At 53.8% G+C, this 15,958-nt stretch overlaps 1 protein-coding gene across 5 annotated transcripts in view; it reads left to right on the top strand.

The window, feature by feature from the left end:
• The window catches only part of DGKZ (diacylglycerol kinase zeta), a 42,573-nt gene that overhangs the window by 8,300 nt on the left and 18,315 nt on the right, over positions 1 to 15,958 (top strand). For 2 of the 5 annotated variants that reach the window (XM_090262024.1, XM_090262015.1), the window contains exon 1: positions 3,605 to 3,847. The exons of 2 other annotated variants lie outside the window; for them this stretch is intronic. In XM_090262024.1, coding sequence (XP_090118150.1) covers positions 3,687 to 3,847 — 161 coding nt within the window. In that variant the 5' untranslated portion in view covers positions 3,605 to 3,686. Of the gene's footprint in view, positions 1 to 1,019; positions 1,335 to 3,604; positions 3,848 to 15,958 lie in introns of those variants that run through there. One more of the 5 variants, XM_090261994.1, reaches the window with a different exon arrangement.

Genomic DNA, 15,958 nt, shown 5'->3' with positions numbered 1-15,958 from the left:
AAAGTCCAGCACAGTGAGACCTTTTTGCTCTTCATCAAACACATCAAGTGCATTCCTTCCTCAGCACCTCGTACGCTGTCCTCCTGGACAGATGTGTCATTTGCTCTTGATTCATGCAGGTCTGTTATCAAGGTCACCTCCTCAGAGAGGCTTTCCCAGTCCCCCTACCTAAGTGGCTCTCTGTCTCCACCCACCACCACCAGTCTCTTCCACCTTCATTTTGGCCTCATTTTTCTCTATAGCCCATTCTATTACCTGACATTATTTTATATATTGATTATTTGTTTCCTAGATGTCTTCCCCACTAGAATCTAAGCTCTATAGTTAGAGCCCTGCTTCTTTGCGCACTGCTGAGTAGTCTGACACAGTGCCTGATGCGGAGAAGGCACTCAATAAATCGTTATAGAATGAATAAATTTATAAACCTTTCACCTCTTATTTAATCCTCATAAAATTCCGTGAGTTCAGTTATTACTCTTGCCCTCCTTCCATTTTACAGATGTGAAAACAGGCTCAGGAAAACTCTCTGACACATATATCCATCAATTTATCTGCTTACTCCCCACCTTATTCCACAAAGGTTTAAGGTGGACTCAGGAGGTAACCTCTCTCATCTGATCCAGGTCACACAGCTGGTAAGTGGCAGAAACATGGCACAAGCCCCGTCTTCTAGCTCCACTCCAGCTCCTCTTTCTGCTCTGCCACTGGCCCGTGAGCCTGACCCTTGTTAGACGGTGTGATGCTCACAGAGGTGTGAAGGAGAAAAGAGGTGTGTGTGGGCTGAGCACCCCCCCCCCACCCCCTGCAACATACAGGTAGATGGATGAAGTGGGACACCTCAGCAGGACCAAGAGGTGAAGATCTGAGCGGTGACGTGGAGAGGAAGGCCAGGATGAGGCTGAGGTTCCAATTCCAGCCTGGGCAGGCCTGGTGGATGCCTCGCAGCCTCTGAGTCTCGGGGCTGCCTCCTGGCTGCTGCGCTGGACTTGTCCTCACCTGCCTCTTGCTCTCCCATGCAGCTCCTCTTCCAGCCAGACTCCTGCCCCAGCCAGCGGAAGGCGCCTAAGAGGTCTCTGGTCCTCTGCTGGGGCAGTCAGCTGGCCTCTCGCGGGGGCCCCGGTCAGGAAGTGCCGAAAGAGGAAGAGAGTCGCCGGCAGGATGAGCGTACTGGGGGCCGGCCACAGTACCCGGGGAGGCTGCGATGAGGCCACAGCTCTGGGCCCGGCGGAGGCGCTGGGGACAGAAGAAGGGGAGCGGCCGGGGGCATTGAGGCAGATGTGGCGCTACCGCTCCTGGGACGTGCCACAGATCCCAGCCGAGACCCCCCAGACACAGTAGGTACTCAGGGTGGCCTGGGAACGGGCATCTCCAGCCCTCTATGAGTCTTTTATCTGGGGTGGGGGCCTGTGGCAGAAGTGGGGTTACCCACCCCACCCATAGTCCAGCAGCTCTGCAGAGGCTCAAAATAAAGCAAGAGGGTTCTCGGCAGGAGGAAGAGAATTCTGATGTTTAAATTGCCGGGGGGCAGTGTGGCGGAGGCTGAGTTCACAGGAGGCTGTGTTGGAGGCAGCAGGGGGATTTGGGAAAAGAAGCTGCCACAGGAATGGGGCATCGGATGCTGTAAAGCCGCACAAACGCAGTGGGGTCTCCAGCTGTTTCTGGTGTCCTCCCTCAGAACTTGGTGTCAGAACCTTTGAAAAAGTTTTCCAAAGGGGCCCATGCATCCCAGGAGAACAGCATGAGGCTCACTTGGGGATTTCACTGCCCTCTTGGCGATCCTGGCACCTGAGGCTGGCCTGAGGGCTGGTGCCCCACATCCCTGTTCAGAACTTTAGGCCCACAAGAAACTTTAAGGAAGCTGGAAGAAGGTTTTAAGCTTCTGGGTGCTGGCTATTTCTCAAAACCGCAGGCTTTTCCACAGGTCACAGCCCCCAGCATTGGTGATATGTGGCTGCTGAGGGCTGGAAAATGGGCAGCCCGTACCCAGAGGAGAGAGTAAAAGTGAAGGTGACACAGGATGTGGCTTTGCAGAGAGGAGCTGGAACAGAAACAGCAGGCAGCTGATGGGGGCATCAGGGCGGCAGGGTTTGGGAGGAAGACCACGCTCTCCAACTCCCTGGCCTCCGTTTGTCACCCTGCAGAGGCCACCAGAGCTGCCCGAGCTGCTGATTCCCACGCGTGCATGCTGGCTGTGCCATCACAGGCTACTGCTCTGGTCCAATGGCTTTCCTCATCTTTGTTTATTTATCTTATTTTTTAACATGAATTTTAAAGCAAGAGAGAGAAACACCAATATGTTCCACTTGCGTTTTTTTTTTTTTTTACAGCACCAGAGAGAAATATTAATTTGCTGTTCCACTTATTCATGCATTCACTGGTTGATTCTTGTATGTGCCCCCGACACAGGATAGAGCCCGCAACCTTGGTGCATTGGGACAGTTCTCTAACCAACTGAGCTACCCGACCAGGGCTTCCTCATCTTTAGGAGGGACAACCTCTGCTGTCCTTGGGATGAGTTCATGTGTGTGTGTGTGTGTGTGTGTGTGTGTGTGTCTGAGAGTCCTATTTCCAGTGGGTGATGTGTGTGTAAGAGGACTGTGGCAACATGTAACCGTTGTCCTGGGGGGTGTTTGAGCATAGGAGAAATGTGTGCATGTTCTCTGTGGGTGTGTATGTTGTTGAATAAGAGTGTGGTGCTTATGTGTATGTATTTATGAGTGTGTAAGAGAGAGGTGTGCAGGTGATTCCTATAGTCTAAGAGACCTACAGGTTTTGTTGGATATTGTGTTGGGAAAATGCTACTTGTTAGGAGTGTGCAAAAGGGCTGGAAACAACTGTGAATAGCTGTGGAAAGAGGAATTTGTATGATAAAAGTGTATGTTCTTTGTTAGTGTGTGTGAGGGTCACTTAGGTGTAACTTTGGTCCTGTTATACATTTCTTAGTGTAAGAGGCTGGGGTTGTGTTAGTTTGAGTAGTGAGTGAACATAATTGTGTGAGAGGCGTGTTTGTTCTGTGTGTGACTTTTGTTCCCTTGGGTATGATTCGAGAGAACCAACGGATTAAGGATGGAGATTGAGTGGCTGTGAACGGACACTGGGTGTTCGAGAGAGGGATCTATTCCTTGTGGCTGTGGGAGGGGAGGTGGTGGCAGCTGTCCTCATGTGTGTTCACTAGTGACCATATAGGTTGTTTGCTGGGGGAGCAGGGTTAAGGGGAGGAAAATGTATGTATCTGGGTGGGCGCAGTGCGGCTGTGTCAGGGAGGAGATGCGGTGGGATCCAGGTGGATCAGCCTAAAGTTTGGGGGCGGGGCCTCGATTGTACCGCCCCTTAGGCCCCGCCCCCTCAGAGAGGCCTTGGAGGGTTGCTGAGCGGCTGGCGGCCGGCAGAGGGCGCCACGGGTGGGTGTCGCCGCGCAACCGAGGGGGCGTGTTCGGCGGCGGGCAGGCAACAGCCCGGCCAACTATGCGGGGTCCTGCAGCCACGACTGGCGGCACTTCCTGGAGCGGCGGCGGCCGCTTCCCGGGCACCTGGGCGTGGGGCGCGGGGGCGCGCGGTGCGGGGCGGGCTGAGCGAGCGCGCGCCATGCCCGCGGCGGGCGGCGCCGAGCCGGCGTGTTGAGCCCCGGCCGCCGGGCCGGCATGGACGTCTTCCGCGGGCCCGCTGCCGGCCGGGGCTAGGGCCGGATGGAGCCGCGGGACGGCAGCCCCGAGGCCCGGAGCAGCGACTCCGAGTCGGCCTCCGCCTCGTCCAGCGGCTCCGAGCGCGACGCCTGTCCCGAGCCGGACAAGACGCCGCGGCGCCACAGCAAGCGGCGCTTCCCAGGGCTGCGGCTCTTCGGACATAGGTGAGCGGGGCGGCGGCGGGGTGGGCATCTCGGGACCGGGCGGATGCTGCGCCTGACACCGGGAGACATTCCTCGGTCACTTCGTACTGACACGGAGTGGAGGTCTACCCTGGGCACCGGCGGTACGGGCTGTCTTGGCGTGGGCTCCGCGTGGGGGTCATCCCCCAGCGTCTTGGCACTGGAACCGAGTGAGGATCGTTCCCTGGCACCGGCAGCTTAGCGCGCCTCCTTCGTGGTACCAAGTCAGGGTCAGCTTCTAACTCTCCAGCAGGGAGGCAGAATCACCTCAACCCCCTGGCACCAGCAGGTGCCCCAGGACTGGCGCTCACCTCTTCTTGGCACCGATAGAACAGAGCCCCCTCTGAACCTCCTGGCCCCGGGGAGGGAGGGAATCTGGCCGCCCTCCGGACCGCGGTCGGGCTCGGTTGCCTACCACCGCCTCATGACATCTGCAGAACGTGGCCTCGCTGATACCATTAGGACACATACCTGTCCTGGAGTACTGGTCACTGATTTAATCACTCAGCATTTTAAACCTCTCCTTGGGGTTGGGGGTGCCTGGCCGCCTGTTCTACTTAATTAACAGGGAGACCCCCAACCTCTATCTCTGCTAGGCAGATGGCACCTTTCCCCCTACCTTTCAGTATTTCCCTTTCTGGGAAAGGGATGAGGTGGGCTGCAGGCTGGAATCTGTGCTGACTGTTCAAGCTCCATCTTGCCCCCGCCCCCAGCACACCAAATGTCACCATCTTGTGCCTGCAACAGGGCTTTGACCAAGACCCTGGTGAGGCACTGGGGGAGGCTATGGAAAGATTGAGTGCAGGCAGTTCATGTCGTGTGTGCGGAATTGGCTGGGAGCCGCTTCCTGCTGGTGCAGCCCTCGTGTAAGGTGAGGGAAGGTGGAGCCCCACGAGCACCCCACCTGGCTCCCTGGACTTTCTCCTGACTGCTGCTTCCCCCCAGTGGCTGAGGAGCTTGCAGCCAATCAGCTAAGGACCCCAAAGCCAACTCATGCTGGACTCTGACCACTTGGAGTCTGCCCAAGGCCTCGGTCTCACTTTTCTTCAGTTGCCTGGCCATTGTGGCATTTGGCCTCCCCTGATCTTTACTCTGTGCCTTCCCAGGGTAGACTTTACCGCCACTAACATGGGCACTTTTCTCCTGCTGTGCTGGTTGGCACCCCTGCCGTGCTGACCTCTGCCCCTCTGCCCGCCTCACCCTGGCCGGGGCCCTGCTCTTTGCACCTGCGCTGTGTTGCAAGCACACCCACAGGTCTGGAGCCGCGCACTGGCAGATGGAGCTCCGTGTGCTCTTGTGAGGCCACGGGGGCTTCATTGTCATAGAAAACGGGGACGGGAGCAAAGCCTCCAGTACCTGTTTTGTCACCCACAGCCCTGTAAGATGGAGCGAGCAGTTTACACCCAGCTCTGCAGGATGTAGCCTCCAGTGCTCACAGGCTTCAGAGGGGGAGGGAGGGGCTCCGCCAGAGGCTTCCTGTCTCTGCCCACAGGGCACCAGGCACTGGGCTTTTCTGGGCCATGGCTGTGCCCCTTCTGAAGGGCACAGGTTTGTGGATGTAGGGATGAACCTCAGGCACATTCAGGAGGAAGAACGAGAGGCAAGAAAACCAAATACCTTTACATAGTTCTCTAAAATAAGCAGGATAGGTGTTATTTCTCCATTTTTATAGGTGAGAAAAATGGGCTAAAAAAAAGAAAACAAGTAGTTCGCCCAGGGTCACATAGCAAGTGAGAGGCAGAGATAGAGTTTGAACTCTAGTCTGATTCCAAAACCCACATCCTTTTCTCTATATCAGGTTCCCAAAAAGAATGTCACAATGACCTAGGGAGCTATAGGAATAACAGATTCCTAGATCTTACCCTTGGTATGTGTGACTGCAGGTGGGACATGGACGTTTTTTTACAGCTTCCCAAGTGTTTTTGATGTGCTCCCAAGTTTGTGAACCACAGTATTACATCACTCTGGGGATGCTAAGTGATCCAATAGGCTGTTAAGTGAGAAGAAAGTCAGAAGCACCTCCAGAAGCATGTAAGGAGCATCTCCTGTGTAGCAGCCCCATGCTGGGGCAGCGGGGCATTCAGAAATGAATATATTTGGGAGACCCAGTAGAATCAGGGAGGGGGCAATGGAGGAAAAGTTTTCCCTGCCAGGCCTGGGAGCTCAGAGGATCAGATGCCCACTGGGGCTGACCTCCTCCCCTCGCTTTGATTTGCGCTGGGGGAGCAAGGGCAGACATTGGGAACAGTGCACCTGCCCTGGGCACTGCCCCTTGAATGCTGTTTGTTTAGCCCTGCCACCTTGACTGGTTGCCAGTCTCAGGTAGAAGTCACCAGCGCCCCAGCTGAAACCAGCCCTTCATCTTTTCCCCAGGCTCCCTGCTCATTCTTCACCTGCTCTTGCTTCGCGTTGGGTGTCCCCGTCTGCGTTCCCCCCGTCCCGATCCCCTCCCCTCCTGTACGCACCTCAAACCCTGGGGCTGAGGGGTGATAAGTGAGTAGACAGTGGCTCGAAGGAAGCCTCAAGGATAACGTGCACTGGCGCAGGCCGCTGGATCCGGGTTGAGAAGTCTGCATTTGGGTCTTGGCCCGGTGGTAAAGGTCTGGACTTCATCAGTAGCACTCTCTGCTGTGGGCTCCGGAGCGGTAGTGGCACCTGGGCGGTGCGGCCTGTTTGCTTCCCTGGTTCGGTCAGTGGAACAGCCTCTGAACGGCAGCCCCTTTGGCATCTTTCTTAAGAGGCCTTTCCTTAAAGCCCGCCTCAGCCCCTCACAACTGGCTTCCCCTTCTTAAAATCTAGGGGGCAACTTGCCCTCTCCCTTTGCGTAGCCCAGGAAGACACAAAGCTGAGTCATGGCTCCCCCCAGCTCCATTCCACCTCAGCTGTCCTTGCTGGGAACCATCAGCCCCCTCCCGGAAGAGGAGGTTTGGGCCCTGCCCTGCTCCAGAGCATCTGGCTTTTCCTCTGTGCTCACCAGTCACATTCTGTCGGCCTAAGGGGTGGTCAGTCAGAAGGGGAGGGACGATGGCTCTGTCCCCTACTTGTCCTCCAGAGCCCGCCTGGAGGGAAGACGTGCAGATCCTTTGGCCTGGGCCTGGCGGCCTGATCCTGAGCAGGTCCCACAACTTGTGGCTTAGCTGGCTCTGCACCCCAGGGCATCAGAACTTCCCTGGCCCTTGAAACATCTAGACACAAGGTGCCTCAGCCTGCAAAGTCCCTGGGAGCCTGCTCACTGGCTCTGCTGCCCCTGCCCTTCATTAGTGCTCAGAGTCATTAGTTCCCAGAGGGCAGGAAGTGCACCTGTGGGACAAGTTTGAAACAATAGGTCCCATTTAGAGGTGACGCCACATGGCCCCAAGGGAGCATGGTCTCAGAGTCCAGGTAGGCAGAGGGTGCCCGCTGGGCAGCCTGAGCAGAGGCAGTCCCAGTTTGGGTCGGTTTTGCAATGACTGGGAGGGACGGGCTGAGGGATGCCTCACCCTCAGAGATGAGGCTCTCTGTCCGTGGCGCCGGGATGTCTGGAGCAGAAGGAGCCTCTTTGAGTGGCTGGTCTTTGCTACGGCTTATACCGGGGGCAGCCAGGTGGTCAGGGGAGGCAGGTGCAAGACAGAGTGCCTGGGTTCTCACCGGTGTGGGGGGAGAAAGGGGCCGCGGTGGCTGCGCTGTGCGTCAGTTCCCCCACGCAGCCTGCCCCCCACGCAATGTCGTGTGCCAGTGCAGAGCTGGCCAGGGCCAGGAACTAGGTAGCTTAGGACGGTCACAATCTTCCCTCTGCTGCCACACACCTGCCAGAGCCTTGGGCTTACAGGTCCAGGAGATGGGCAACTCTTGCCATTTTCGCTCCCTACCATGCTCCATCTAGAAAGGTCAACTCCCAGGATGCAGAGCTGCCCAGGACTCTCAAATTGGTGAAATAGAGCGCAAGAGTGGGTACCTTCCCCTGCAAGGACGGGGAAGGACCGAGTGACCCTAGTCAGAGAATGCCTAGGCCCTGGGCAGCTGGAGGTGGGGGGGGGGGTGAGAAAAAGCAGCCTGCCCTCCGAGGCTTCCTGGAGTGCTCTCCAGGACGCACCATCACCACCCAAGTGGAAGAGCAGGTGAGCGGGCCGCCTGCGCAGGGCTGGGCTTGTGCTGGTGGTCTCTAGCAGAAGCAGCAGTTGGATCCCTATACCCTCCTCAAAAAGGCAAGCGAGTTTCAAGGTCCAGAAGCGGATGGGGGAACTCGCCGTGCAGTGTCCCAGAGCGACACAAGGGGGCGACAGCCACCATTGTGGGGAGGGCAGGGAAGGAGAGATTCTCCTTCCTGCCATTGTCTTGCATCAAAGACTTGCTGTGCGTGGGCCTACAGACACCTCCTACCTGTGAGTTACCTGATACTTGGGCTGCCAGGGTGGAGCCAGTCAGAATGCAGAAGGCAGATTGAGCCTGAGCTTCCTTATCACCTGGCCCAGCCCCTCCTCCCTGAAGATTGAGTCCCATAGAGGTGGCCTTGACTGGGCCAAGTCTCACAGCTAGCTAAGGGTTACCTGGGACTCCAGTGTCAGTCCGCTAACTCCAGGATCTTGTCAATTTGTACCACATCATAGGACCCCAAAGCCTTCCCTCCTTTCTGAGAAATCCTCATCCAGCACATTTCAACCTGCCCTCGGCCTCTCCTCCTGGAGGCTGCTACTGCCACCTGAGCAGTTCTCTAAGTCAACTTGGGAAGGGACAGTGTAAGTAAGAAGGGGGAACTGCTACACCTGCATCCAGGCTCACCGGCTCCCCTTGTTCCTGGGTGGGATTAGTGGGGTGCACCCCCGAGTGGTACCAGGCACTCATTTTTTGCTCCCCTGGATTGCTTCCTCTGTGTTTTATGTGTGGAGCCCCTGACATCGTGAGGGTATCAGCTCCACATACAGCCTGCAGCGTGGTTCCCCACTCCCCATGGATCTCAGCACAGGGCCTGGATGGCAGTTTCCGGTGGGGAAGGGTAGGCCAGAGCAGTGACCAAATGTCCTGGAGGGGCTCTCCTTCTGCCGTTCCTTTTTGCCTCCTTCCTCACTTCCACACCAGAGACAAGATCAGGTGATGCAGAGCAGGTTTGAGTGAGACCACAGGCCCTGTGGCCCTGGGAGAGGAGGAGGAGGAGGCCGGATGGGCACTCCCACCTTCCCTACACGCCCCTGCATCCAGGTGAGTGATGTGCCAGCTCACCTTTGGCAAATAACAGTTGCCAGAGCTTTTAAATCCATTGGTTTTGTGTAACCCTCACAACAACCTTATAGTTGTTTTTATCCCCATTTTACAGATGAGAAACCAAGGCTTAGAGAGGTCAGGGATGTGGCCCGGGGTCGCACAGCTCTCACTGGAGCCCAGACCCAAGGATCTTTTCACAGTGCCAGCCTGCCCTACTTATTAGCACTCTTTTCTTCCTTTTTTTTTCATTTTCCCATCCCAAGGGAGTAGAGCCTGAAAAAGGGTTTGAGGGCCCATGAGATTGAGAGAATTTTGTCTCATATGGGAGTGGAGTAAGACCCATGAAGTGATCTTTTGTGGACCCTGAGGGAGAACTGCCTCCAGGATCCTAACTTCAGGAGGAGCAAGGCTGGGCTGGGGGAGACCCTGGAGTAGGGAGACTAGTTGTCATGTGGCTCCCAGTCTGGATCTGGAGTGGAGGGGTGAATCTGACCTTTTTTCTTGCTTTCTAAGTTCAGGGAGTGGAAGACTCAAGGGACGTGTTTCAAGGAGCCCCTGATATCACTCTGGGGTCCGTGGGTGGCCTGCGGCCTAGGGAGAGGTGCTTGGGAGGAGAACACAGTGCCCAGGCCTCACCTGTACTCAGTACCTCGTGGTGAGAGGTCTGAAAAGAGAGTGAGGGCCCGGAGCCTCCTCCCCCTCGGTCCTGGCAGAGCGCCAGCTCAGAGCTCCCACTTAGAGGCCCTTCCCCTGCCCGGGCTGAGCCCAGTCACAGCACATGCTGAAATATCTGTCTGGGAGCCCGGGCCTGCTCCGCCCACGCCCCAGCATCTCCTGGGTTAACAGCTTGTCTGTCTCTCCGCCCCCTTCCCCAGCTTGCTGACATTCTACTGAGGTGGGGGTGGTTGTGAAAGGGGGCAAGCTGGCTCCTGCTCTGCAGCCCACACAGACACCCCACTGATACAACTTGCCACCCACTCACCCCCCTCTGGAAGGCATCCTTTACGGGGAGACCTTCTTTTCTGTCCCACAGACATGGGGTTTCTACTAATAGACAGTATGAGGAACATACTCAGGGTTCCATGCCATCCATGAAAGACCCAAGGCAACTGTTCTTCCTCTGGGGATCTTTTAAAAATTATTTTAAAATATGTTTTAAAGCATTAAGTATTTGCAGTTAGAGAAGTATACAGAATAACCCCGTCTGGTGTGGCTCAGTGGGTTGGGCATCATCCCATGGACCAAAAGTCACTGCTTCGATTCCTGGCCAAGGCATATGCCTGGGTTGCAGGTCCCCAGCTGGGGGCGTGTGAGAGGCAACCAATCGATGTATCTCTTGCACATGTCGATGTTTCTCTCCTTCTCCTTCTCCCTCCCTTCCCCTCTCTCAAAGTAAATAAATAAAGTAGTTTTTTTCAAAAAATATACAGATTGAGCGTCGGCCTGCGAACCAAGTGTCGCTGGTTCGATTCCCAGTCAGGGAACATAACTAGGTTGCACGTCAGGTCCCCAGTTGGGGGCGCAAGTGAGAGGCAACCACACAGTGATGTTTCTCTCCCTCTCCTTCTCTTTTCCCCTCTCTCTAAAAATAAAATAAACAAATAAATAAATTTAAATACACACTCACACACACACACACACAGAGTAATGTAACACCACCAGTTAGCTTGGTCAGATCTTATGCCCTCCTTGCCTTAGACAGAGCTTGGGGCCTCTCTGTCTCCCTCCCTCGTGGAAACCACAGTCCTGATTCTTGCATTTGTGTTTGTATTCCCATGCCTGTTATAAAATTTTTCCCTACATAGGTATGTACTGTATCTATAGCAGCATACAGTACTTTTTGTATGGTTTTGCACTGGATTTATCTGCACTTGTACCGTACATATTCTGAGTTTAGGTTTTTCCCATTGTTTTGGACCTTTAACCGGACCTTTAACCATCTTGATATATGAGCTCTAGTAAACCCATTTTACTCATTCATTTATTTTATTTTATTTTAAAATAATTTATTTATTTATTTTGTTTTGTTTATTTATTTATTTTTAGAGAGAGGGGAAAGGAGAAAGAGAGGGAGAGAAACATCACTGTGTGGTTGCCTCTCACTCACGCCCCCAACTGGGGACCTGATATGCAACCTAGTCATGTGCCCTGACTGGGAATCGAACCAGCGACACTTGGCTCTCAGGCCGACGCTCAATCCACTGAGCCACAGCAGCCAGCGCTACTCGTTCATTTATTTGTTAAAAATTTTATTTATTTATTTATTTTTAGATAGCGGGGAAGAGAGGGAGGAAGAGAGGGAGAAAAGCATCATGCGCCCCCAACTGGGGACCTGGACTGCAACCCAGGCATGTGCCCTGACTGGGAACCGCACCAGCGACCCTTTGGTTCACAGGCTGGCGCTCAATCCACTGAGCCACACCAGCCAGGGCTGAACCAATTTAACTGCCATATACTATTCCTTTTGTAACTGCACAGCAGCTTATTTGCCCAGTATCCTGTCAGTGGGCATTTAAGGTTGTTGGCAGTTCTGTTGCCCTTGCAAGCAGCCCTCCAGAACGCGTTCTGGTACACATCTCCTCTTGCGGTCTCCCCACCAGTCCTTGCTTACAGGATGGTGTATCTTCAGCTTAGATAGTTGTTGCCAAATTGCGCTCCAAAGTGGTGATCCTAATTTTTAGGCCATTGGAGTTTCTTTCTTTCTTTAAAATTTTGGTAAACTGAGGAATTGGTTACCATGAACACTTTCGCTTTCAAGCTTGCAGCAGTCCCATGAGGAAGACATGACAGATATTTCCCCCGTTTATCGGTGAGGAAATTGAGGCTCAGATAGGGTAAGAGACTTGGCTTGAGGTCGTACAGCTAATCAGAGGCAGAACCCCTCTGGACATTGGGGTCCAAATCCTCAGAAGAGACCCCTCAGATTTTAGGCACACTCTGCCTCAAAGCCAGGGGGGAAAGCTCCTATGTGGGGTACATGGAAACCTAGAAACAGGGTCGGTCCCCAGGGGCTGACAGCTGATTGTGAGAAGATCTTCTAGAGAAGGAAGGAGGGAGCAATGTGATCAGAAGGTTCTGAAGGGTGGTTAAATTTTGAATGAAGGATGGGGCGGGGGGATGCTGCTCCTGGCAGATGGGGAATGGGAGTTTGAGGCAGACAGAGGAGACGGCAACAAGAGAGACTGGTCCCCAGAGAAGAGGGACGAGGGCGCCAGCAAAGGGCTTGTGACACTCCCAGCTAGGGGCTCGGATACTCGGAAGGAGACCCCACAGGGGTCAGTTTCAGTGTGTGGCTCTGAGACACAAGAGCTCAGCCCAAACCAGCAACTTGCCTACCCGGTGCTGGCAGGAGGCCCCGGGAGCTGGCCAGCTGCTGGGTCCCTGTGCTGGCCTTCATGAAGCCCTTTGCTCTCAGCTTGGTCTACGAGGCTGAGCCTGGACCATTCACTTTTCCCTCTATTCACTCTTCAAACCAATGTCGGCACTTCTAGACTCTGGAGATGCAATGACAAGCAACACAGGCTCCAGGGGCTCCCAGTCCGGTGGGGGGTGCAGACTTGTAAGCCAGTACTGATGGCCTAGAAAAACCAACAGCGCGCCTGAGCGTGGGAGCAGCTGACGCTTGGGAAAGGGGGCTGGGGAGGACATCCCGGCAGAGCCCATGTCAGAGCCCGCGCTGCAAAGATGGGAGGAAGGCGATGAAGACGAGCTCGCTCAACAGAAGTGGGGAACTGTATTCCCGGGGAGAGGCTCCCGGGTGCCCTGTGTGCGGGCACAAAGACAGCTGTGGTGCTTTGTCTGACGGAAGCATCGAGAGGAGGAGGGTGAGGGGGGAGCGCAGACCTGGGCAGATTCCTAGGTTGGGATTCCAGCTCTGCCACTTACTAGCCATGTGACCGCAGGCAAATTATTTTACTACTTTATGCCTCAGTTTCCTCATCCGTAAAACAGGGGTAATAATATTTTTCTGGAATTAGGTGAGTTAACATTTGTAAAACTCTTAGAACAGTGTCTGGCACAGGGTGAATTATATATTTTCTTGTCAAATAAAATACAAAAACTTATGAAAGGAAGAGGGGGCAGCGGAGAAGGCTAGTGACTGTGGTGCCCAGGGCTTTGCATTTTGTTCAGCCAACGGTAGAGACCCAATCAAGGGCAAGTTGGTGCTTTAGAATGAATTCTGGTAGCAGTGGGAGGATGGCATGGAGGGGAGGCTCTAAAGGGATGAGTCAGTTATTGGCTCCATAAACATTTCTCCAGGACCTACCAGGAGCCTGACCCTGAGACAGGCTCAGGACCTGAAGGAGAGACGGGCTGTTCCAGCAGGGAGCTCAGAGCTGAGGGTCCTCACCCAGCCCCCAAGCATCTGAGGCAACCCCTACTTCCCCCTCCTTGCCCACCACCCTTGCCAAATCCTGCTCTCTAGGTTTCATAAGGAAAGCCACAGAGAACATGGAGTGGCAGTGGCATTCAGCCCAGAAAGGGGCCTCACCTGTCACTCTACAGATCCTTTGGAGAGGAGAGGAAGGTGGCTGTTAAGACAAAAGCTGTTGCCATCCCCTTGTGCCCAACAAAGAGAAGTGGTCTGGTCCAGCCTGGGTCTTGTGGTCAGTCCTTGGGTGCGGTACCCAGGTTGGAGGAAGTCCTTCTCTTCCCTTATGGCTTTGGCCCCTCCTTAACAGAATTCCCTGTTCCTTCCTCCTGAGCTGGTGGGTGGTCAGAACTGGACTCACTGCCAGGCTCTGTGCTGGGCATACCCAGCCGCACTAGATCTTGCCCCTGGCTCCCCAGGAGCTTGTGGGCTGGTGGTGGGTGGGAAGCTCGAGGTATATGGGTGTGAAAGAATCAGGACTTCCAGGGGTCCAGTGGGAGAGGAGCAAACTGGTAGTGTGAAGTTATCGGTGGGAGGGGTGCATTCTTGGCCGGGGCAGCTGTGAGCAGGTGGGGTTTGGATATGAGATGGGGAAGGAGGCCAGTATCCCAGACAGAAGGGGGGCCAGGTGCAGGGTCGCAGCAGTGAGCTCAGGCACAGCCAGATGGGGTGCAGAGAACAGGTTGGCCTGGTCAGAACCGGAGGTTTGTGTCAAGGCACAGGAGGCTGAGTGAGTGCCCCACCGCCGAAGCCACGTTGCCGGACTGGAGGATTTGGAACTTAGGCTGGATCGGTGGTTCCGAGTATGGTTGGGGGGCCCGGGGAGAGGGAACTGATGAGGTCAAACCATTTTCATAATAACACATTTAGAGCCGCCAGGGTTGGTGCCCTTTTCACTGTGTTAATATCTGTACTGATGGTGCGAGAGCAGCGGGGTATAACTTCTGGAACCTTGGCATGGATCAGGGCCGTGGCCCCAGCGTAAACTGGGAGCCGCTGTGCTCCTCACGCCACACTCGCAGCAACGACTCCAACAGAAATGCAGTGAAAGTATTGATTTTGTGAAGCCTAGACCACTGAGTATGTGACTTCTTAAATATTCTGTGTGAACAAATGTGAAGTATATATAAGGCACTCCGAACTGTAATGGTTGTCTGGAAATGCACTTTTGCAAGCTGTATTAGTCCCATTTTAACTTGAAAGAACACCTGACAGACAAAAGTCTTCCAAGTTGGGTATTTGGCAGACATGTTCTCAAAATGAATGAAGTGAGCTTGTCACTTCAAAAACAGTATCAGTATTTGTTGATATTGAGTGAAAATTAGGTTTTGGAAACCTTGTATCCACTATCTAGAGGCTGACAGCTAGCTTCCCAAGACTTAAAGAGTCATCTAATGAGATCAGTAGTGATTGTTAGCAGGTGTGATTTTTTTTTTTTATATTGTATAATGAAATGTATCAACATTTGGAAGATCTTCATAACTCAGTAAAGCAATATTTTCCAGTGACGGTGGTTGATGTTACACAACTCAAAATGCAAGGTAGAGCGGTGAGAAGTTCGTTGATATGGTTTCAGATTCCACACAGCCACTAACCTTTAAGAAACTACCACTTGTCATATTTATATGTAGTAGCAAAGAAAAATATCCGTAATTGCTTAAAAAGGCTATTAAAGTAACCCTTCCTTTTCTAACTGCAGTCAGTGTGAGGCCGAGCGTTCTTCATACACACCAGCCCCAGCAGCGTATTGTAACATTAGTGACACAGGCAGATGTGAGTATCCAGCTGCTTTCTGTTGAGGCAGACATTAAAGAGACTCTCAAAACCTAAAAGATGCCACCCTTCCACGAATGTTTTTGTTTTAGAAAATATAGTTTATGTTTCACAGAAGTATGTCGTTTATATTAACGTGTAATGGGCTTACTGTCTTTAAGCAAATTAATAAATACTTTAAACATTCCTCAGTTTTAATTTCTCGTATGGTAAATATTAATGGCTATAACCCGGATAAACAAAACCTTTTGGGGATCTTCAGTCATTTCTAAGAGTGTTAAGGGAGTCCTGGGACCAGCAAGTTTGAGAGCTGCCACTCTGTACCCTGGGGAGCCAGGAATTAAGGGGGTAGGATAGTGGCATTCTGGGGGATGGGTGTGACATGGGCTGGCCTCCCCTGGACGCGAGCCAGCACAGCTCTGACGGGCCCTCTCAGCAGGGCTTGCGGACCCAGGATCGGGAGTCCCAGCCCAGCCACCAGCCTCTGGTGCCCTGTCAGGTTAGCTGGGACCATCCTACCGCCCTCGCAGGAGAATTAGGAGCCTCCCGTCTGATAGTGCTTGTAAAAAAGGGCTTGTAAGTTGTGAAATTCTCAACATAATTTATTTTGTGGGGTTTGTTTGTTTGTTTTCTGGAGCCAGTGCTTAACTCTCTCAGACACTTTTCTCCGACCCCAAAAATTCTGTCCAGTGGGTGCGATAAGGCGGTAGATGGCCGGAAGAGGGGGCTGCCCGACCCCCCCTTCTCGCTCCCCAGACCTTCCCCCGACT

This window comes from Furipterus horrens, unplaced genomic scaffold (assembly GCF_987537825.1).
Source record: "Furipterus horrens unplaced genomic scaffold, mFurHor1.1.pri manual_scaffold_2, whole genome shotgun sequence".
NCBI classification, from domain to species: domain Eukaryota; kingdom Metazoa; phylum Chordata; class Mammalia; order Chiroptera; family Furipteridae; genus Furipterus; species Furipterus horrens.
The sequence above is the reverse complement of the archived record's forward strand: the minus strand, read 5'-3'. Positions and strand labels throughout refer to the sequence as shown.